A 24,064-nucleotide genomic window follows, 5' to 3' on the forward strand; every position below is an offset into this window, starting at 1 on the left:
CGCTCTACAGTATTTTAATTTTAAATCATAGGGTTCATCGAGACAAGTTAGCGAATCCAACAGTGATGTCGAGATGGTTCCGTTAATATCAAACTTGATTGATCAAAAATGTGTATCAAACTAGACAGTCCTTCGAATTAATCAGTCCCCAAGAAGCTATCAGGAAGTTGGTGAGCCCTGATTTAGTCTTAAATTAAGGTGGGGGATGTCAAAGGATGTGTGGAGAGAATGTGCTAACGTCACACAAGGCCTGGGCTCTGATTCAAACCCAGAACCATAAAACTGTTGAAACAGCTACAGCAGAGCCATTTGTTAAATTGATCAGCCCTTGGTTGTGGTCAAAGTTTATCTCTTAAGAAAAAGAAAAAGAAATCCATACGGCCTCACACCAACATTTCTTTCTTTTTCCCCCTGGTATGTGCCACAAAAGAAATCTGGAAGTTAAGATTTCATTGCTAACAGTCAAGATTAATGCTGTTAGGAGATTTAAAAAAAAAAAAAAGGGAGAGAAAGCAATTAATTAAAATCTGTAATTAATGCATGTATTTAATGTCTTAGTCTCATTTAAAAATTCAAACGAGAAACCGCCAGTCTGGATTTTTTTTTTCCAATTTAGACACATAGCATTATTGTGACAGATCAAAAGGTTGATTATACAACAACAAGATAAGTGGCTTCAGTCATTTGTTTTCTTTGACAGATGCAGTTATAACCAGTTACCTACTTCTGTATTTGAGACTCAAGTGCTGGCTTTACTTTTGACCATCAGGAGGAATTGTGCTGTTTTCTTTTGTCGTTCACCAAATATTTATAAAACATTAATGTTACCGATAGAATAAAACATGTCCCATCCCGTCCCATGAAGACTTGCTCAAATGTGGACTGTTCTTTAGTTTAGTTTGGCTATGTTTCACTACATAATCATCTTTGTTGCTATCATTACCTGTGGGTGCTTTGCGTTTATGTGGTAGGCTAAACTTGAGCTGTTTCAGTGCTAAGCACGCTCCTTTTTATTAAAAAATGCATAACAACCTACAGTTATCAAAGGTGCCATTGAGGTATGTTTTTAAGTTAATTTACCATTCTTCAGACTAAGAACTCTGACATTTACAGTTTCACGTCTTCCCTCTGCTCCTGAACTTGCCCTCCCATCCACAACTGGAGCCGACAATGACAGCCAATCACTGATTAATCTGACAGCCCTAATTAAAAGCACTTTTGCCAATGATGTCCAGTTCATCTAAAAGCATGAAGGTATATATGTTTGTTCTTTCAGAGCGAGCGAACGGAATGGCTGCAGTTCCAGGCTGACCTTCAGGTAGCGGTGTCAGTGGCTGACCGTCTAAGATGCGAGGCCGAAGAGGAGCTGTCTGCACTTCGGACGGCTCATAAAGATGTGGAGCGGGAACTGGCTGCTGCTCTGCAAAGACAGAAGGAGGCTGACATGCAGCTTGTCACGTTGAGAGGGGAGCTGGAGGAGAGCAGGCAGAGGCTAGCTACTCTGAGCCAAACTCCAGACAAAACTAATGCCCAACAAGGAGGGAAGACGGAACCTCAGAAGACCTCTGACAGCAATGAGGGAAGCCAGAAGGGCAAAGAGAGAGGAGTGTACCGGCTGGCGGGGAGTTCGAATGACACGTTAAAAAGTGTTGTCAGAGAGGACTGTGTAGGTGTCACCAAAAGGTACCTGAGAAATGTAACCAATGAGGAAAAGAGGAAGGACGAGGTGCAATCGGGTGAGGGGTTAAGAACAGTAACCACTGAAAGGTCAAGGTGAGAAGGAAAAGTGTGCTGGATGTGATATATTTACAATTCAAAATTTGTGGATTTCTTTACAATTCTTTACAATTTTAAAATTTTAGAGGTAATCTCCATGGGATTGAGCGTTGTCCTGTACTATAACATTTGGTCCCGGATTATGGCAATATGGGATTGCTATGAGTTGCTAAATGTCATCTTGATCATCTTAGATTGCCTCAAATGTTTCCAAGTCTCGTTATTTCTCGTGAAGGAGCCCCTCAAACTGCCTACACCAAAATATATTCCTTTATCATATTTATATATATATATATATATATATATATATATATATATATATATATATATATATATATATATATATATATATATATATATATATTTGACTTACAGTTTTTAAAGTGCACATATTCAATTTAGCTGTTCATCCCATAAATGCATTTTCCTTTCAAATGTTAGACCATTTACAAGAATAGTTTATTACCAACTTGCAATTTCTACTCATTAGTTTTTGCTGTTGTCTTTGAATATCTATTATACTGCATAACATTTTTGTCTGAAATTAATTTCTTTCACTGCCACTGACAGCATCACACCCAATATGTGAAAGAAATGTAATAAGTGTCTTATTTTGTGAGTGGAGTTGTAATATAGAGCCATGCAATAGAGCCATAATATAGAGTACCAAACTAAAAGGCAAGAGGGTTTTTTTTCCATCACAGTCCAGTTTGCATTGTAGTATTCACAACTGGAATAGCTTTTTATCAAGAAACATTTCATGTGATCAAACACTTTTTCTAACGTGTCATAATACTACAGAAGCCTATCCAGATTACCAGCGTCCTGTGACTCAATCACAATACAGAATGGAACTTCCCAATCAACCGCATCCACAACACCTGAATCAACAAACAAAGTAAGATTGTTGTTTTTGTAAAGTTTTTAAATCAGACATAGGTTTACAAATGTAAATGTATTTTTGCTTCAAGAATTTACTACAACTTCGAGGACGAAAAAGCTTGGACCAGCAAGAGAGCAGGTCAAACACTGAAACAGGTGTGTGTATTCAAATTGATGTTGTCAACATTTTGCACAATTAACTTATGTCTTCAGTGGAAATTATGTTATATATGGATGGATGGATGGATGGATGGATGGATGGATGGATGGATGGATGGATGGATGGATGGATGGATGGATGGATGGATGGATGGATGGATGGATGGATGGATAGATAGATAGATAGATAGATAGATAGATAGATAGATAGATAGATAGATAGATAGATAGATAGATAGATAGATAGATAGATAGATAGATAGATAGATAGATAGATTCATGTATTATAATTTTTAACAAACCCTGCTTGAGACATAAGAAAGACTCTGTCATTGCAGGTAAACGTGAAGAAAGTCTAAACAAATACAACTCAAGCCTCTCTGACCTGGCACCAATGAGGTAATTACACTAAACACTAATTTTGGTTACTATTCAATGCAAAATATTTGTATCAAGTGCTAATTTCTACATAGAGTTTGTGATGTGACCTGACTCTTGTCTTGTTCAGATCCCAGGATGGTTTTAACTTGCTCCTGCGTCGCCATGGAGGCTCAAAAAGGAATTCATTATTGCGTTGGTGTCAGAGCCAAACTCAAGGCTACAAAGTAAACCATTTTAGTCTTTGATTTTGAGTAGAACATTAGAGTTGATTAGTAGTTCGTAATACGTACATGGCAACTGCATGCTCAACATACTGGTTGCTAACTTAAATTTAAAACCACGCTAACACCCAGCATGTTTAACATACCGTAACTAGGTGTTCAAGTAAGACTTCAGAAATGTCGAGTGCTATGTCCGATTACTGTTGAGTTTATCTTGTACATATCAAGGGCGTGATGGGATTCTTTTCTATTCTGCCATTTTACAACATGTTCTATGTTAACAGGGGTAACTCCATTTTGTTATCTTTTCCTATAGAATATTGACATTACCAATTTTAGCAGCAGCTGGGTGGATGGCCTAGCATTTTGTGCTGTTTACCACAGCTACCTCCCCTCACATATTCCTTATAGCAGCCTCAGTCCAGACAACAAGGTAAGCTTGGTCCTTCTGGATGTTGCACATGCATGCTTTAGCTACCTTGCAGAACATTTTCACATTTTCAGGTCCACTCAGATAAATCCTCAGTCAGTAAGATGTGTGTCTTATTTGGGACAAGTTGCTAAATAAGTTAAACAAAGTGTTAGAAACAAAATAGGCTGTAGCAATACTAAAACACCCTTAAAAAAACACTGAAATGCTAATGTTGCATGTAACTCAAGAATAGGTGGGGGCACATGATTGCTAATTCTCTATTTTTTGAGGGTATAAGGTAATGATAAGTTCAGAATGAATCAGATCATTTAACAAGTTAAACTAAATAGATTAGTGAATCAGTCGCTCTACAGCTAATCACCTAACCAGTCGTAGATGTCAAATGGATGGAATTCATGTATTTATTTGGTTTGCTTTCTGACTTTTTTTTCTTTGCAGAGGGAGAATCTCAGTCTAGCATTCAAAACAGGCGAGGCTGTTGGGATTGATCAAACTTTGGTAAGACACTGAGCCAAAATATGCAAGTGGGTGCGTGTAAAAAAAAAAAGTCCTCATCTACATGACAAACACAGCTGCTTATTGACTAACTAGCTGTTATACAATCTGTTTAACAGAGCGTTGAGGACATGCTGCGTGCAGGTGGTCCTGATTGGCAAAGGGTCCTGAACTATGTGGAGAGCATGTATCGTCACTTTGAGATGTGACTGATGGAGTTTACTGAAGTCAGTCGTGTCTCTTAGATTGTAGTATAGCAAACGAACTATAACAGCTGAAGAAACGTGCCTTGGTGAGTGCTTGGTACTTGGTTTATAAAAGTTTACAATGTGTAAACGTTTGGCCTCAAAAGTGAAGCACAAGATCATCTTATGGAAAGAAATGAGGCTATGGAAAATGGGTCATATATAAAAAAAAATACACAACAGATTTTGTTTTTCTTGTCTATACTGAATGTATTTGTTCACCAATTTGTTTATCCCACTGAAAAGAAAAACGCTAAAATATTTCTGTTAAATTGACAAACATCTGTTGATTGACTCATGATGATGTGAAGTATTTTTGTATATCATATTTTTGTTCTAAAACGCATCGAAAAAAAAGTATAGGGGATCGAATGTTTGGACTAAAAACATTTAAAAATATGTCTCAGCGGTTGAATGAGTTCATTGTCAAACAAATTATGACGTGGTCTGAGGTCAAACCATGCAAAGACATTGTCCGGTTGTGTTGGTTTGTGAAACTATTTTTAAATTACGTTTCATATTTTCATAATTAACTCAGATCTTATCAGTCTGAGTTAAAAGTGCAACATTTTGTTGTAAATGTGCACATACTGCTACTTACTGTAACTTACTTAAGTACTGTATTTTATTATGCTTTTGCCAAACCTGTATGTGGATGTCACTGTATACATGCTATTTACTTGCCTGTGTGATTTATCATTTACCATCTTTCATAAAGTTTATCTGATACCTTTTTTTTTAGCAATTGCCTAATGTGCACTTAAGTCAGCACTCTGTTTCTATGTCAATCTATTGTAAATATTGACTGTTGACGTGGTCATCCATGGATTATTTGGTTTCAGGAGCAGCAAACTCTCCACGGTTAAAGTGTCCAGGCCTGGATGGTATTGACTACAATGTAAAAATGGTTTGACAGTATTAAATACTCAGGGATGTGCAAGAGGGGAAGCCAAATACAAGGCAGCACAGGCTTGCACATCTATCACATTAATACTGGCTCACATTAAATGCCCTTCTGAGACTTGTCAAAAGTGGACTTTGTACTGGTAGTTATATGTACTGTACATGCCAAATATTTGACAAACCCTCCTTGTAAAATGTTAATATGTAACTAGTGTTAATACCGAAAGAATAAAACTTTTGATATCAAGTAAATGTTAAAGGCAGACTTTGTGATTTATTCAGTACGCTCGACGAAAACCCTAGTCAAATAATGAGGAAGAAATTGAAAGATGAATAACATCGGGATTTGCTCCACTTCAGTTGAGAAAGCAGTGGATGTTCAAAACAGGATTTACTGGGGATTAAGATCTGTTTAGACAACTCTGCCTGCAATTTAGTCAAAAAGGCATAGAATGAGAAACGGTTTACATTTAACAATTTAGGTGGACTTGCAGAATCCGATGACAATTTACATAAGGGCTTAAAAAAAACAAGATTGTAAAATCAGATTTTTTTTTTTTTTTGATTTACCGCATAGAATGTCAATTAAATTTCAATTGTTTGGCCAACCATTGATAAGATTCAGTTCGTGAGGTTTGATCTAAATGGGCACGACAGATGAAGACTTTGTTGGATGACGGATTTGCATAGTCTCTACTACCACTCTGTGGTAAATTTATGTCACTGCACCAAATTTATTAAAAAAAAAAAAAAAAACAACTGGCTTTCATGGCCGCAACAGGCATTCTGTTCTGGAGATTCGACCATTTTTTTTTAGAACTTTTGTCATTTCATTTGATCATTTCTATTTGTTGCAACATATGAAATTTGAAATCTTTAAAATCTGCTGTTTCTTACATACAGTTGCAGGACAGTGGAAACGTGATCTGGGGATCATTGTGTCAGTGTCATTGGCGTCATAGCTGTCCCTGGAAGTCACCAGGCTGTCCCAGCAACACTTTCTCATCCTCTTCTTCTTATTTTTATTATTATCTTTCTTATTTTTTCTGTTCCGAATATTTTCACCAGTCGGGGTTTTTGAGTTTTTCCTTCCCTTTGTGGGAGCTTTGTTGTGTACTTGTGATGTTCTGTGTGATGCTATCTGTGATTTCTCTTCACCTGTGAAGCCTTTTGAGAGTGGTGATTCAGGGCTACTCTATAAATAAACTTGACTTGACTTTTTCCTCCTCTGGTTCTTCAAAGGCATCGAAGACCTCAGCAAAGTTGGCATCATTCTCTGCGGTGATAGCTACCACGTGCTTGACAATGCTAAACATCTGATGGATGTCGTTGATGACATCCCCCAGAACCTGATGTTTCTGGTTGACCTGAGAATATTTGTAGCTTTCTTTTAAATATTTATGAGTTTTTTTTCTTAGTTTTTCTTTTCAAATGACATGTTTTCATTTTTACCTTCAACTTCCTGGATGCTCAGCTTGCCTTTTTCTTTTTCAAGTTGGGACAGTCGATTGAATAGACAAGAAGAGCATAGAATCTCTCCAAGAGCACAGTCATGCCCAGGACGGAACTTCACATTTGCACAGGACTATATCAAATATACATGTAGTAAAGTTTTCTCACTGTGCATAGTCCAGCTGTATGCACTTCTTTTTGGACAGCAGGTTGTTGTGGCCTTGCCCATCAGCTCATCCCGGTCCCTCTCCGGGGACCTCCTGGACATGAGAGTCATCCCCTTGTCTTTGGAGCATGAAAGTAATCTCTGGGAACTGACAGGCAAGAAGATTCCCTCTGGGAAAAGGCGTTAGCTCAGATCCATTGTGTGAAAGACTATATGATATGTTCATAAGGTACTCGTGCATTAGCATGAGCACGTCCTCAGGTGATAAGAGGCACTCTTTTGTCATTTGTGTGCTCAGGCCCGTTGAGCTTAGTTGTTGTATTCGCTTTCAGTTGGGAGTCAGGCAGGGACCTCAGTGATCAGTGTAAAGGCAGGCACTTAGTTAAAGTATGGATTTAATTTGGGCTCTTGTGTGTTTGGCACTTTGTTCTGCTGCAACCTATTCTGCTCAAGAGTAAGTAACACAAAAATGACACTCCATATCATGGTGCGGCATTGTAAAAAAACTTTAATGCTGTTTATATTTTAGGTCCAGTGACCTTATCTGTGTTCTATTTGGCAGGACAACATTTGTGCTGACAGGACCCGAGGTGCTGCCTGCAGGGATGCCCTCACTGCTGGCTGTAACGGTCTTCTCTGAGTTCCCTGTCAGGATCAAGGCTGAAGTTTCACATCGCAGCACCAAAGTCACCCAAATCCATGACTTCTTCCAAGGAGGTGAGCCATGCTATGCATTTACAAAAGGCAGAATACTTCTATAACCAAAATCTTAATTTTTCAAGAGACCTCAAAATTGTCAATTTTTTTTCAAACATTAGAAATGCACTGTGAAATTCAGCAGCAATGTTTGATACTTTGGTCAAAAATTGGTAAAAAGAAGACCCACACGCAGCGTTAGCTCATCCATTGGGCGATATTGGCAGATGGTAAAGGTGCTGTGGACCAATTAAGTAGCATCAACACTCAGGTGAAAATTTACCCTCAATATAAATATAGTACATTCAAGCAAATTATTACTATTAACTCTTGATGTCAATTCAAAAGAAATTAGGAGTAAAATATGAATGAATATAAACACAACAAGTAAGCACAGAAGCGCAAAGTGAATTCATGCAATGTAATGTTAATGTGACAACGCACACTTGACATAACATTTTCTCATTATATTTTTGTAAAAAATTCACAATCCTAAGGCAGATGTGCTTAAAAGTCAGTCAGTAATATTAATTGACATACAAAAAAGTTGTTCATTTTAAAAAACCCACTAAATTTTAATATTTACATCTTTTACATCACCAAAATAATTTTATATACTGTATTTGTAGGTCTTGTAATCGCTAATTGTATTACATGAGGAGGCGCCACTCAGGCAGGAGGTTGCAATGTTTTACTGCAATCTTTTAGCAAAGGAAAAGGTTACAAACATAATTCAAATCATGTTTTGGATTTCTATTTTCTATTCTGAAAATATGGTCTTTCTGAGGCCTTGTCTACATGTAACCAGGGCTATTTAACCCCAGCTAATCATCCACTCTTAGTGTGTAAAAAAATACACATAGCTTTGTTTATTTTAAAGAATTGCTGCTACACAATTTCAGTTTTATTCATCTAGAAGCACACAAGGCCCAGTAGGTGGCAGTTGTTTTGCCAAATTCTGTCCAATCAGAAAGGAATTCCATCTTTTAATGTCACTGGCGTCTTTGACAGGAAATATACCTTAGACATACTGTTGTTATGCGCTAGCGAAAAGCCGACTTTACAACCATCCTTTGCTTGTGTGCTTCGAAATGATACTGCAGTTGGGCTTGCAACAATAAGCAAGCAGCCAGCTTGCATAATGATTATAACCAAAAAAGTATTTGAGGGGATGGTCATCCGCGTTGATTCTCATATACAGTGTGTGTGTGTGTATGTATATATATATATATATATATATATATATATATATATATATATATATATATATATATATATATATATATATATATATATATATATATAATTGAACTGCTGAAACAAATGATGTTTCCTATAATGTTTATTTTTCCTAGGTGTGACTCAGCTGCTTACTTTGCCTGCTGTGAGTATTTTTCTTCTTCCCTCTGTCCTGATGCATTTCTAATCTAAAATCATCAAATCACTTTGGTTGCCTGCTTTCTGTCACCGTAGTTTCCCAGCTCCCTTACTCAAAGCGCCTCTTTAAATTTGACATTGACGGGGTACCATGAGGGAAGGATTGTCTTCTCCAACGTCTCCACCCTCAGTTTTGAAGTCAGGAATCTCTCCTGCTACGTTCAAACTGACCGATCACATTATCGCCCAGGGGACGTTGTCAGAGTTCGAGCTGTTTGTGTTCGGTTGGATAATCTCCCATACAAAGGCAGAGTGGATATTTCAGTAGAGGTAGTTGTATTACTGTATATACAAATTGCCAAAAGAGCTGACCAGCTTTCTACTCAGGCTTTGTGTGTTCATGGGAAGTGTCACTGTCACCCTTGAAGGATTCCAGTGAGAATGTAGTGGAAAGGTGGCAGGCCACAGCGCATCATGGGATTGTTTTTCAAGAATTTACTTTGTCCCAAACGTCTCCTCTGGGAACATGGACAGTCACCATCACAATGCATGTAAGTTTAAAAAGTGTCAGGTGTGCCTAAAAGACTGCTATGAATGTTTGAATCTAATCATGCCAATGTTTGTTCTTCTCTCTTACAGGGTGTGATTGATAAGAAAACATTCAATGTGGAGCATGAGGGTAACCAATCACTGACTACATTCCCACAGCAATACACTTACAATACAGCTAGATTAAGGCCATATTGTACTACAAGAAAAATCTGATATTTGTTTTTGCAGTGGCTTGGAGTAAAAATTAACACTAGGATGCACCAAAACTAAACACTTGGCAAAAAACCAAAACATTGAAAAATAAATGTTTTTTTTTTTTTTTTTGCACATTGTCTTGCGGCAGCCAATTGACATAGGGCATAGGCTGTAATGTCACAAACAGCGTCTTGCACAAGTCTGTAAATGATTATCCATCCATACCCTATAATCATTTATCCTCACTTGGGTAGCTGTTATAATATTTATATAACACAAAGGCAGGTTTATGCCTCATTTTAATTCAGTGAGATAGATACTATTACAATGGAAGACAGATGCGAGGTTATGGATTAGGTATTGCAAACATGTGACTAAATTGACCATTTATTGTAATTAAGTAAAATATCAAATTACTTTTGCACCATCATTATAATTGATATACTGGACTGATGTCAGCTTTTAAAGATTAATTGGAAGCCCACAAAATTTAGACCTTTACAGTTATTAACCAATGCATTGGCAATCTCTGAGTTTCAAATGGGTCAATGGTAGATGGTGTTTTGAATGCATCACATGTAATGTGCATACATAGTAAGTGGTTAGCGCTCATGCTGGAAACATAATCGATTAGTGGTTTCTTAGCATGCTAAATTGCCGATTGATTCGGATTTTTTTTTTTTTTTTTTACTCCAATGCTGTAAGGTTTTCTTTCAAACCAACTTGTGCACTGTCCACTGTTGCAGAACCCCCTCAATTTAATGTGCTTGTCAAGACTCCTCCGAGAGTCCTCATTGAAGAAGATATATTTGGATCAGTGAGAGCCTTGTGGGTTCTTTAATCCCATGCATATCAATTAATATCTTATATATGCATAAGTAATAAGCAAATACTATAATACCTTTGATTCTCTTCTAGTTATCCCAACGGACAGCCTGTTCAGGGAACCCTCACTGTCTCACTCAATCAGTCATCTGCCATGAAGGAGATAACACAAACTAAAGAGGTGAACTTTTAAATCAAGAAATTAATGGGAGAATAACTACAGTGGTTTGGAAGTGAACTGTGCTCTTAAGCAATATACTGTATTTCAACCAGTGATGCTGGGAACACATCACTCAAGAATGATTAATTCCACACAGGAGAGGCTAAGTTGACATTTGAACCAGAAATCTCTCAATTGTTAAGCAGACATGTATGCTAATTGCTACTACTCCATTTTTATACATTTTGTTACAGAATTGCAACATTTTTTTTTAGGAAGCTCCTTTTGATTGTGTTGAGCTGTGATGAGAACAACTGTGTTGGTTGATCAATCTCTAGCAAGTCCTTTCTTTTCTTTTTCCTCTAGATCTATGGCTCAGCTCAGTTTTCCTTCAGCAATTCTCAGCTTCAGAGTGTCCATGTATCATCAAGAAAGGATGATGATTATGTTTTATTGATTAAAGTGTGCACTACTGAGAGGTCCACAGGTAGACTTGTCTGTCAAATCACACAGTTGGTATTATATATTTTTTGTGTGCTAACATACCTTTATCACATTGTGAAACATCACACAAGGAATTAAAGTCAGCAAAACAGTTGAGGTTCACCTAATGAGGAACAGATTCCATCTTAGGTTCTCTGACTTCCCCCAGTCACTGAAACCATCTTTGACCTTCTATACAAAAGTGAGGAAGTTACTCAACAGCTTTTTCTTTCAACGATGGAACGTGGACAGCAACTTTTTCTCTCATGCCACAGCTTAGCATCACCAGATATGACAAAGGGCACCTGAATCCTGTGGATCGAATGTACTCTGCTGTGATTGACATTACTCAGAGGTCATCTATGATGGAGGACGAAACCACCACGATGACTCTTCCAGTACCAAAGGATGGGAATGTCCACATTAGGTTTCAGTTACACAGTGAAGTGAACATGCTTTTAATTAGGGCAAGTATTCATTCATTCTTAAAAGAGTTGAAATTTTGCGTAATTCTGGAAAGGAACCTATGATGATTTCATTTCTTTAAAAAAAAAAAAAATAGATGTGCTGTGTGTGATTTCAAATGATAATTTATACACAGGCCAGTTTCCAGTCAGCTGTCGAGACATTAAAGATCTACAACAACTACTCATCTCCAAGTGGCTCATATATTCAGATTTACCCTGGCATGCCTGCAATGGTAATACAGTAATGCAAAGTAATGTCTTTTTGTATAAACAGTGATGGATATGATTTATTTTCTTTTTCTTTAATGGATTACATGATTGTAGATATATTCACATTTTAGGTTGGATTGCCATATCAAATAGAGACAGAAAGCACAATTCCACTAACCAAGCTTCATTATGTGGTATGTTCAAAATATACTAGCGTACAAATAAGCAATTGGGTATTTTTTTTTTATAATAGAAAGTCTACTGTTATGTTCTTCTTATACTTCCAGGTGAGCTCTAGGGGTCAAGTGGTGACAGCAGGGTCACAGACGTCTTTCTCCTTTTCTCTGGTGCCGACATTGTCCTGGTCCCCTGAGGCCTGTATCACAGTCTACTCTATCCTCTCTGATGGAGAAATCATTAGTGACACAGTGCGGATAACTATTGATCAGCAAGGATATGTATGGACTAACACTTAAGCTCCGTCTTGTTGGTCCAATGTAATAGAATGTGTAATGATCACGGTGGGTTTCTAATGAAGGTGTCTCTGAACTGGAGCAGCGATAAATCCCGGCCAGGAGAACAAGTAACACTCACCGTGACAGCCCTTAATCCAAATTCCCATGTCGGAATTACGGTGATGGGAATGCATGATGAAGGTGCCCGTGCTGACAGGGATTCAAAAGCAGGGCAGGTACAGCACTTGTATTTGCTTGTGTGACAGTATTTTATTCAAAATCACTTGACAGAGGCCAGAAATTTAAAACATGTTAAGAACTTTAAAGAAGAAAACAGCTGACTTTGGACAAGATTCTGTGTACAATCTTGACTGGCCATTGGCACATATAAACATGCGTTCACACGTATGTTCACACGTATTAGTCATTAATGAACTAAATATGCATGTTGCCGGAAGTATATCTAGAACACCACACAATGCATCTAATCAAACATACATTCAATCAGTTGCAGCTAGGATGATTTGATGACAGGATTTAGGGGTGTATAAAATATTTTAAGCATCACCTAAAGGGAACCGTTGATATATGTCTCATAGAAAAGAGTTTCAGTGCCGTTGGATCAAGAGACCAGCTTGACTTGGCCTATGTTGAAAATAAATCTTTAATCCCCTTTAGTTTTGTCTGATGCTTAAAACCTTTAATGCACCCGTCATATATATTTCCTTGTATTTTGTAACACTGCTTGCGGAATCCAAAACATAATGCTTGTTTAAGCTGCACCAGCACACCAGCGCCCCATATATATATATATATATATATATATATATATATATATATATATATATATATATATATATATATATATATATATATATATATATATATGTAAGGGGAGAGAGAGGGAGAGAGAGTATGGTTTCATTTGAGTTACTTGTTTTGTGGCGTTATTTGAAAGAGAGTTGGTTACTCAAGTATGCCCTAGCTGCAAAGTTCTCAACCTGAGGCCTGTTGATGAATACATGAGTTTGAAAACTCGAGTTGTCTCAGCTTACCAGTGCTCTGGTCGATTGTATTGTATCGGGGTAGGGGGAAACTATTTTTGTTAAAAGACACCTCAATAGCTTTTTTGTACATCTTATATAATTAGATCACCCCTCCTTGTTGTCACAATAATGCACAACCTCATGTACTGAGCTGAAACTGTTATATAAGTGCTTTCGTACATTGTTGAAAAATACCATCTTGTGCTTTGTCACCATAGGGATGCTACATGAAGATGCTTTCCAATGCTGGACTGAATGTGGATAAAACCTTGCTGGATAAATCTGAAAAGTGTATGTTTATACTAACATATAGCATCGGCAAAATGTTCTACTCACTGACCCCTCTTGTGGTCTTCATTTATTGTTTCAGTTGGTAGTGTCCACCCATTGGAAAAATACTGGAAACGCTGGGTGGATAGAGGTGAAGACCAACTGTGGTTTGATACTACTCTCAGGTGAGCAGTTTGGAGCTTCTGCTACAAAGGATACCTGAAAACATGGAGTCGCAATATGTCATCTGAATGCAGTACATTGTCATCTTGTTTCTCCTCCAGTAATGAAAGATGGACAAGCGGGGCAATAACAGTTCCGGATGGTGTTACATCTCTAGCTGCAGCTGCACTGATAATGTCAGATAACTTGGGTTTGGGATTCACTCCTGTGCCACAACAGGTAGTTAATGTATGGGTTTTATATACCACAAAATAAGCAGCCTGGAAAAGTTAATGCTAAAACTAACTGAAATTACTTGGTCTGTTTTTCCTTGTGCTATTCCTCTATTTAAGTTCTGTAAAAATCTAAAATACAGTGGACCTCCGTGTTACAACGTCCCTGACTTAACGTTATTTTCATTTTGCCATGTGGAATACTGAGTTTTTTCATCCCCACTTTATGACATTTTCCCGGTTTTGCAACCGTCATGACCCTAGGGGCTTGGCTGTATTTGTGTTGTTTCGTCTCCATCTGCAGGCGTTTTAAGGTAATTACACCTTTTTTCAGTTGCCATCCCTGCAACTAGTCACTACAATTCTGCTATTGGTCGGCGTCTCCTCACGAAGATGGTGGTCTGCTATTGGTCGGCCTAACTTGTTTCAAAATGGCGGTACGGTAAAACTTTGTTCGATTTATAGTTCGATTTATGGCGTATAGTATTTATAGTGCATTTTACTGCTTAATTAAAAGTTGAAAGGGTCAGCTATGGGTCCCAAGATTGCTGGTGATGTTAAAGAGAAAAGTTAGAAGATGATTTATATGAAAACGATGAGATAATCCATATTAGGGAATATGGGCATAGCAAGCTGCACTGAAAGTAAAATAAATCCTCACTATATTTTTTTATTTATGATGTTTTCTGATTGTATACATGTATATTATATATATATATATATATATATATATATATATATATATATATATATATATATATATATATATATATATATATATATATACCTGGGGTTCTAAACGCATTAGCGATTTAACATAGGTTTGGATTACCCGTCATACGGCGAATTCGCCTTATGACACCAACCGCGGAACGGATTAATTTCGTAACACAGGGGCCCACTGTATTGTTTAATGTAGAAACTCCAAGTAACAGCATTGTCAAGTCCAGAGTCCATGTTTTTACTTCTTATAATGGCTTCAAATGTTCATTTCTTTGGATTTACAGCTGACGGTGGCCAAAGATTTCTCCTTGTCACTTAATGTACCACACTATATCATTAGAAAAGAGGAGCTAGTGTTGGAGGTGAACATCATCAACCACTTAGCGCAGCACTTAGAGGTATGGAGTGAAGAAACCACTCTGAAAGTCATGTTATATTATGGTCATTTATACGTTTTCCCCCCCCAACAGGTGATTTTGTTGTTATCCCAAAGTGAGTCCTTTGAGTTTGTTTTGGAAACACATGATGACATCTTTGTGGTTAATACTCAAATGCTCATGCTAGAGGGGTACACTTCAGCCACAGCATTGTTCCCCATCAGGCCTGTGGCTATTGGGGAGCTGCAAATATCTGTGGATGCCATATCTGCAGACTCCTCAGACAGCCTCGTTTGGAGCGTGGATGTGAAGGTACCAAATCATGTTGGCGCTTGCATCTTGAGTGGTATTGTAACCTAGATTTTGAATTGAAGGCAGGATATCTACTGTATACACAAAAGTGCATATTTATTTATTTTCATTTTCTTGAAGTCTGAAGGAGTGGAGCAGTATTTCTCAGAGACACTCTTCCTGGAAATGGCACCATTGACCTATAACTACTCCCAGTCCATCTCCATCTCCTTGCCACCGCATGTCGTGCAGGACAGCCTGAGAGCCAATATGGTATTAGTTGGTATGTGTGTACTTGTTCTCAAACATTTACCAGAGCAGCTTTTTTAGTTTTAAATTTATTGGGTGTGGGGAATGATACGCCAGTTTAAAATTCTATCCTCTTGTTTATTTTTAACAATTCCGTTAATAGGTTTTGTCTGGCACTTCAGCATTTGTTGAATTGACAACTGAACAGACGCTAGACTATAATTAATATACAATATATTAGCAGTATAATGAAATATGACAAAATATGCTTTCCCTGGCCACTGTGTTGCTCTACGCAGGTGATGTATTGGCTTTGTCCATCCGACACTTGGATTCGCTGGTTCAATTGCCCCTTGGATGTGGGGAACAGAACATGATCCACTTTGCTCCAAATATTTATGTACTCCAATACCTGGACAGGTCCAATCAGGAGAATAGAGAGATCAGGAACATGGCTTTGGGCTATTTGATAGAAGGTACGCAACAGTGCATACTGAAACAGTGAAATGATATCATTGGCTCTCAAACCTTTTTTTCAATGAAGTATTTTTTTTAGCCAAGTAACTCCTAACAAGCACAGAGCATTTTTTTAATGAAACAAAAGGCTTGAAACTAAGTGATGTGACATTCATGTCTGTTTTTTAGCTATGGAACTACATTTGTAGCGATATCTCTGGAAGTACAGAAAATCCAGAAGCGAGATTGTGATAAATAAGTGCGTCACTTATTGTGTATCCATGTTTTGTAACTCCTAAAATTTGAAAGCATACATTTTTATGCAACACAAATTACAATATTAGGCAAGAAGTTGTATCCACCCATCCCTCCATTTTCTACAGCCGCATATCCTCACTAGGGTTGCGGGTGCCTTTCCTAGCTGTCTTCGAGCAGTTGGCAGGGGACACCCTGAACAGGTTGCCAACCAATCGCAGGGCAAAGTTGTTTCATATTCCACTTAATCTTCTCTTAATTTGAAAAGAAATATGCACTGTTCCTGTTGCTGCATTATAAAGCACTAAATTACCGTCCTTTGATTTGCTGATTTTTACAAATGTACAAATTCTGGTCTTCAACTTTGGAGGCTAAACCTGTCGGGCAAATTCATTGCAACTCCAAAACCATCAGTTTTGAACAAACAAACAAACAAACAAAAAAATCACGTTTGTTAAGCCACTAACATTCAATCACCAAAGTGAATAAGCAATTATTTACCCTTGATTGGTAAATATTTGCTTTAGACTGACCAATTCTATGGTAATGTTTATGAAATAGTAAAAGTCCAAGTAAAAACATTGTGTTTAATGATTCGATCCATTGTTGAATTTATTCAGGGTATCAGAGACAGTTGTCCTTCCAACGAGAAGATGGATCCTTCAGTGCGTTTGGCTCTGAAGACCCTGCTGGTAGTACATGGTAGGTATTACACTGTGTGCCACTCTTAAAGATAAGTGGCTACAGATAAAATATGCCATTTCCTGTGTAAAAGAGATTACATTTATTCTTTTAACATCAAATACATAACAAATAACATTCATGGGGCACAAATGAATACTGCCTGAAATCCTTTTTGGTAATCAGATAATATAGTACCTAGTATTTATTTGCTAAAGAAACATCACTTTGCTGTCATGAGTAGACTTTAGAATATATGTTTGCATTACAGGCTGACCGCCTTCATCCTGAGGTGCTTCCTTCAGGCTCAAGGCTACATAGAGATTGAAGAGACGGTCATAAGTAGGGCTGGAAGCTGGCTCATGGGACTCCAAGGCCCCCAGGGAGAGTTCTCTGAGGTGGGAAACTTGATGCACACAGAGATGCAAGAAGGACTCGACAACGGCCCTGTAGCCCTCACTGCTTTTGTCATGATGGCCTTACTGGAGAACAAGAACTTTATGGTGAGATTCAATCCCAGTTTACAAAAATCCACACTAATGATATGCACCTATGGAATTTGATGGTAGCATGACATCACTGTCTTAATGTTTTTTTTTTTGTTTGTGAAGAACAAGTACATCGATGAAGTGTCCCTGACCAAAATGTATCTGGAAAGAAAAGTAACCAGTGAAGTGCTCAGTAACTACACATTGTGTTTGGCAGCGTATGCGTTAGCTCTGGCCAACAGTTCTTTGGCTGGCAACGCAATGGCTGAACTGAGCAAAAGAGCTGATTACAGAGGTAGTTTACAAAAATATTTGACACTCAATAATAAACACTATTTATTGAACATGCGTGCCATAAAATAAATAACAATCACCTTCAGTTAAATTATTTAGACGTGAAATCAGAATGTGGGATTTGCACATCTACGAGTAGTTTCAATGTCAAGGTCTGTTATTTAATCTCATACTGTTGCAGCAGAAGTCCGCTTGCTGAACAGTCAGCAAAATCAAAAGGCCAATCAAAAATTACATGCGTTCAGTCATAGAAAGGCACAGATACTACAGTAATGTATACTGTGAGGATGGTGAACCCAACTGGACAACTGGCTGGTGAATGGTCGGGGACAGACTGGGTCAGAACACGTGCAAACACCTAGTGTACTGTTGTACTACATTTCACTGTATAAGATTTAGACTTTTTTTTAATTAAAAATGAATAAATCAAATTATTATAAATACTGTATTATAAAAAATACTCCTCTGGAGTATAACATACATGGCACCCTCTGGAGGAGTGCCACCCCCATGCAATATAATTTGATGGTAATTAGACCAACAGTTATACAGTATTTAAAACATAGTTAGTCGTTAAGAAAAATATTGTACTTTTTAAAATTTATAATAATTTAATGTTTTAATTTAATGTAATTTTCTCATTTTTAATGAGAAACGGTTTAAATCTTACCTATTGTTACTGTAAATTTCACACACTAGATCAAGTTAATATTTACTGTCCCAACATATTTTGTTTCTCAGGACCCGGGAACATGCTAGTTTACTTGTCATTTTACCTTTTTCTCTAGATGATGTCATGATGTGGGCATCCTCAGCTGGCCTTGACTTGCATGAGGGGCAAGCACTCTCATCTCAGATAGAAATGGCCTCCTACATGATGTTGGCACATATTCAGCTTGGAAACTATGTGGAAGGCATTCCGTTTCTGAAGTGGATAAGCAAACAAAGAAACTTTTTGGGTGGCTATGGGAGCACACAGGTAAATTATGATCAAATTATTTTAACCATTTTAACTGAGATTATATTTGGATGGATGAAGAAAGAAAGAAAGAAAGAAAGAAAGAAAGAAAGAAAGAAAGAAAGAAAGAATCACATGTACATTTAACATATAAATGTATTGTTATACCGTATGCAATATGTAAAGTCTAATATTTCCTTTAGGCACTGTATAAGTCCTTATCAAGGAATATTGCTATTGGCTGAAATGACAAACTTAAGTCTGTCAACAGAGAGAGTAGGGGGGAATAAAAACTCACTAGATTTCTCACAAGTTGTTTTTGTACTCGCTTTTTAAAATGGTGGTTGACTAAATAAGGCAAGACATTGAAATTATAGTGTAATGCTCTCTGCTGTATTCAATTGTTTCCAGAGCTTATTCTGAATATAATTTTAGCATAGACCCTTTTTCCTCCTCAGGACACAGTCGTTGCCCTCCAGGCTATGGCGTACTATGCTGCGTTCAGTGGCTCCAGCGCCATCAACCTTAGTTTCCTTGTATCTTCTTCGGAGGCTTCATTTGTCTTTGCCATCAACTCCACTAACTATTTGACGTACCAGCAGCAAGAGGTAAACAATGATCTATATAGAAGTTTCTCGATGCATGCAATACTGTATATTTTGGTGGTATTTGTTCAAGTTGACATATTCGGTTTCAGATCAACGCTGACAATGAAATGCAACTCAATGTATACATGAAAGGAAGAGGATTCGCAGTATTCCAGGTGCAATCGTGTATTATTGCCCTTTGTCCTCTCATTTCTGCTTGCAATACTTACTTTATTAATACAGAACAGTTCACAATTTGCAGCTTTAAATGAATCCTGTTGCCCCAAAACTGTTCTCTGATAGTGGGAATTTTTCCAAAATATTAAACTCCACGTAAGGTATTGTTTAATGGCCAGAGCATAGCCACAACCAAGTGAAAACTACAGCTGTGCATGAGACAATGTATTACGTTGATAATGCCAAAACAAAAAACAGATAATTGCAAATGTAGCATGATGGCCTCCCGCAGATTACCATCTGGAACACATGGTGTAGTGTAGCGGTTTGTTTACATTGGTCTCCCCACGATTCCACTCAAAAGACTTTGGTTAAAGGTTAATCTTTTCATCCTGTCCAAATTAGAAGCAATACTGCTCCATCTCAGAGCTTTTCCACCTGTTTTACTGTCTGCGATTCATTATGCTGGATTTTACATCCGTGATTGCAATGCTGCGACTTTTCCTAAAGTCATATAGTTTTTGTGAAGCATTTGTGTCCCGTATAATCGTTGGCACTGGTATCAGCCAGTACACGAAAGCGTTTCATCATATAATCTAATAAATTATGTTTTAAATGTCGCTTAAATCCTTCCAGATGAATGTCTTTTACAACTTGGAGAGCAAAGGCTTTTTACAAAGCCACATTTTACATGCCAGAGACCAGGAGGCTTTTGAATTAAATGTGGACGTGATGGACGAAGAAGACTACAATCACATGGTGTTATCAGTGTGTGCCAGGTAAGATGCTTTGTTTTTTTTTCTGAGTGCTTCAGCTTCCTCCAAGAAATGCAGGTAAGAGTGATTAGTTGTCCACTGGTGTGAATGTTGTTTGTTGATATTTTTGGTTGATGCCTTGTGATGGAAGACCCAAACTTGCACAATTCCAATACGCACACTTCAACATATATGCTGTTCAATTGCGCATTCTCATTAATGGTGCAAGTTTGTAGTAGGACTTGTCTGAAAAAATCCTCAGAATCGGTATTGATCCCGATCCAGAACTAAATGACTGAATCGTATCGAATTGTTTTGATTAGAATCAGTCCAACCCCATCCTCAACTTCACTTTATGCTAGCAAGATTTGTGTTCATCATGCCAGAACGACAAATACTTCCATTTTTCCTTGTCTGAAAATCATGGGGAATGTAGTCCTACAAGCCTATGGCTGTGGGTAGACCAACACAAGAAGAGTCTTGATGTTTGCAGTACAATGTGGGGCCTGTGCCAGGTACTGTAAATGACACATTCAGCTTGCAGTAGCAAGCGAAAAGGAGATAAATGCAAATGTAGCATGATGGACCCCCACCGATTAACATCTGGAACACATGGTATAGTTTAGCTTTCCTTGAGCAAAAAACAAAGATTGGATAGCGGTGAGTGCATTGACTTGATTATAGTTTTTGAATTGGGTTAGGGTTAGAGTTACTCCTGTACCAGTACTGACAAAAAAAAAAAAGTTTTCCACTTTAAGTATTGAATTATTACGTATATTATTTTTACTGTATATGATTTATTTTTAATGTTGTTTTTTTTCTAGTGATCTACATAATGAAGTAATCTATGTAGCTGTTATAGCTTGAGCCCGAGGTTTTACTTTACTGTTAAATACGATTTAAAACTGGAAATGGTTTTGAAAGACATCCAAGATAATGTTGACAAATTTCCTGAAGATATTACCGGTCACTATTTTCATCCTCTCCTTTAATCCTGCTTGATTTTGATGTGATAATGATAAACTCAATGGCAAGCTACATGAAAGCTTGATAACGATCCTGATTATTCGAATGAGGTGTCAATGTTAGGGAGACAGCGAAAACGTGCAGGCTATGACTCTCATGTAAGTGGAGTTCCCTATTTCTGATTTTAAAAAACATTCAGCCATGATGTCTGGTTGCAATATCCTAAACATTTATTATCACCTGTTACATTGGTATTTCTCATTTGTCATTATTTTTCATTATTTAAATGTAACCAGTCCATATTTTCCCTCATTCCCGCCATGGCGGTCTTGTTCCCAGGTTAAAGAGCAATCAAGGCATTACTTACACAGGCATGGTTATTTTGGATGTCGGACTGCTCAGTGGCTTTGCTCTCTCTCCTGGAGCTGCTGGTCCTCTACAGTTAATAGGAAAGCTGGAGACCATGCCTCAGAAAGTCATTCTCTACCTGAATTCAGTAAGTTTCTATGGTTGTTCTTGTTTGTGTCATATATATATATATATATATATATATATATATATATATATATACATATATATATATATACACACACACACAAACACAATAAACTGTGCTTTTAACTAATTTGTTAAATTTGTGTGTGTGTGCAGCTCAACAAGTCTGAATTGTGCATTCCACTTCCATTGGTCAGAGTTTTTAAAGTTGCTCGCATTCAAGATGCATTGGTGCAAGTTTATGACTACTATGAGCCGAGTGAGTACTAAATGCAAATGACGATGATGATAAAGCCGATAAGAACGTTTCACTATCCTCAAAAGTATAACAATAAATTTACAAACAACACAATTGCATATCATCCTTGATGTCCTCCTTATAGTGATTATGCTCTCTTGTTTCACAGCAAGAAGAGCACTGACAACATATAATTCAGATGTTCTGCGCCACATGGATGTTTGTGACTTGTGTGCTGAAGATTGTCATCTATGTCAGGGAATTCCAATCACCGCACCCTCATCATTCAATCACCCAGTACATATCACCACCTGGAGCCATTGGTGCCTCATACTTGCACTTATGTTTCTTTCTTCTTGACTGATTTGATGGCAACATTAGAAGCAGCATAGCAATTGTAGTGATGAGCATGTCTACCCCGGTGGCAACATTGGTGAACCCTGCTGTAAACTGTGTCAAGACCGTGACCAGGATGAACTAAAAAAAAAAGAAGGAACCCAGGACTCACAGAACACAATGTGGAAAAATTACTCAACAATATTAGTTCAACAAAGGTTCACAAAATGGAATCAAAGTACAATCAAAAGAGATAGATTAAACTGTAAGTGACCAACCAGTAGGTGGACGTCGCCAAAACTACAAAGTACAAACAAAAACTTCTATCCGTACGGTAGCACACCAAGTAACAACCAACATTTTCATTTTCTAGCATCAGGAGCTGAATACAATAATGCTTCAGCCACACCTAATTCCTTAAGTACCGTAATGGGGATGCGCTTCAGGTGTGCGGCTGGTGGCTCCGCCCCCTAATCTGCAGACAGGACATAGCATTAGGGACACTGAATGTGACAAACCGTCTATAACCCTTGACCACAGACTGTTGAGATGACGTGACCATTATGAGGACATGCACAACAGACAACGGATGATTACCAGACACTGCAAAACGTACATGATTGGATCATCAACTTGTCTTTCTGCATATTTTATTTGTTCTAGTTTCTGATTCAGTTTTGAGAATTGTCCCCCAAATGTTAGTTTCGCAACTATTCTGTCCCACGTCATATAACAGAGAGCCAGAAGAATGCAGACTGACCTGCAGGTGTTTGAGGAGCAAGCACGCACATGTGACTCATCACCAAAGAGTAATCAAGTAGTGTACTGTACTTCATTTAGTCCAAATCATTATATTACGTACATCAACTTCTGTCAGGACCACTAATTCTTTTCTACTGCCATCAAAGAAAAATATAAATATACATTTTCCACCTGCATCGAGTCCAACTGACATTTTTTAGAAAATGGGCTCAAAGGTCTAAAAAACAAACTTTGTATAGCAACTATTTTGAGACATCACCTCAGTGAGCATCTAAGGCTAAAGTTCACTCCAGGTGCGTGTTGCACCTTTTGGGGTGTTTGTGAGTGAAACGCCATTGCGTTCGGATTCCGGAGGGGCAAGAAAGCAATGAGACAAACGCGATATCCAGCCGGAGGGAGGTAAGCTCAGCTGCAACAGGTTTTGTCTCATAAACACCGCCTAAATGATACCTTCACACACGCAGCGACTTCCTGTTTGTGTCTTCAAAATAAAGTAAAAAATCGAAGCTGAAACGTATGTGTTTGGACGCTCAACAGCGCAACACACAAACTATAACAACTTCAAAACGTTCCTTAACAAATATAACTGTGCAGAACAAGCTCCATTAAACTTTATGTTCAACCATACATTATGCTTACCTCTGTTTGACATTATTTGCATGGATGAATTGCGAAGCAAGACTTTTTAAAATTCAAGTAAAATTTAAGTGTATCCGTTTTCCCCACAAAAGT

At 37.7% G+C, this 24,064-nt stretch overlaps 2 protein-coding genes across 2 annotated transcripts in view; both read left to right on the forward strand.

Annotated features, from left to right (window-relative positions):
• LOC148413059 (uncharacterized) overlaps window positions 1-5,754 on the forward strand; it is a 16,427-nt gene extending 10,673 nt beyond the window's left edge. Inside the window, exons 6-13 of the mRNA XM_088432988.1 lie at window positions 1,277-1,773; window positions 2,578-2,674; window positions 2,748-2,814; window positions 3,156-3,216; window positions 3,326-3,422; window positions 3,736-3,852; window positions 4,291-4,350; window positions 4,467-5,754. Coding sequence (XP_088289114.1) covers window positions 1,277-1,773; window positions 2,578-2,674; window positions 2,748-2,814; window positions 3,156-3,216; window positions 3,326-3,422; window positions 3,736-3,852; window positions 4,291-4,350; window positions 4,467-4,556 — 1,086 coding nt within the window. The 3' untranslated portion in view covers window positions 4,557-5,754. The remainder of the gene's footprint in view (window positions 1-1,276; window positions 1,774-2,577; window positions 2,675-2,747; window positions 2,815-3,155; window positions 3,217-3,325; window positions 3,423-3,735; window positions 3,853-4,290; window positions 4,351-4,466) is intronic.
• Window positions 5,416-24,064, forward strand: LOC148413060 (CD109 antigen-like). The gene is made up of 34 exons (XM_088433636.1): window positions 5,416-5,476; window positions 6,738-6,856; window positions 7,157-7,268; window positions 7,696-7,830; window positions 9,165-9,193; window positions 9,283-9,516; window positions 9,615-9,737; window positions 9,826-9,865; window positions 10,680-10,761; window positions 10,852-10,939; window positions 11,285-11,405; window positions 11,494-11,603; window positions 11,677-11,868; window positions 12,003-12,101; window positions 12,210-12,272; window positions 12,366-12,536; window positions 12,617-12,769; window positions 13,798-13,868; window positions 13,957-14,034; window positions 14,134-14,251; window positions 15,252-15,365; window positions 15,438-15,656; window positions 15,777-15,918; window positions 16,184-16,360; window positions 17,216-17,297; window positions 17,548-17,779; window positions 17,888-18,059; window positions 18,847-19,037; window positions 19,475-19,624; window positions 19,714-19,779; window positions 20,417-20,559; window positions 21,841-21,997; window positions 22,153-22,255; window positions 22,404-24,064. The coding sequence occupies exons 1-34, from the start codon at window positions 5,416-5,418 to the stop codon at window positions 22,592-22,594; spliced, it is 4,338 nt and encodes a 1,445-aa protein (XP_088289762.1). The 3' UTR covers window positions 22,595-24,064.

Source organism: Hippichthys cyanospilos, chromosome 14 (assembly GCF_059441005.1).
Source record: "Hippichthys cyanospilos isolate Australia breed blue-spotted pipefish chromosome 14, RoL_Hcya_1.0, whole genome shotgun sequence".
Lineage (NCBI taxonomy): Eukaryota > Metazoa > Chordata > Actinopteri > Syngnathiformes > Syngnathidae > Hippichthys > Hippichthys cyanospilos.

Excerpts from the sequence above, each read along its gene's own strand:
- LOC148413060 (XM_088433636.1), top strand. The coding sequence starts at position 5,416 with ATGGATTATTTGGTTTCAGGAGCAGCAAACTCTCCACGGTTAAAGTGT. Across the intron at positions 7,831-9,164 it reads CCATGACTTCTTCCAAGGAG|GTGTGACTCAGCTGCTTACT; the intron begins GTGAGCCATGCT and ends TATTTTTCCTAG. Across the intron at positions 22,256-22,403 it reads TTATGACTACTATGAGCCGA|CAAGAAGAGCACTGACAACA; the intron begins GTGAGTACTAAA and ends CTTGTTTCACAG.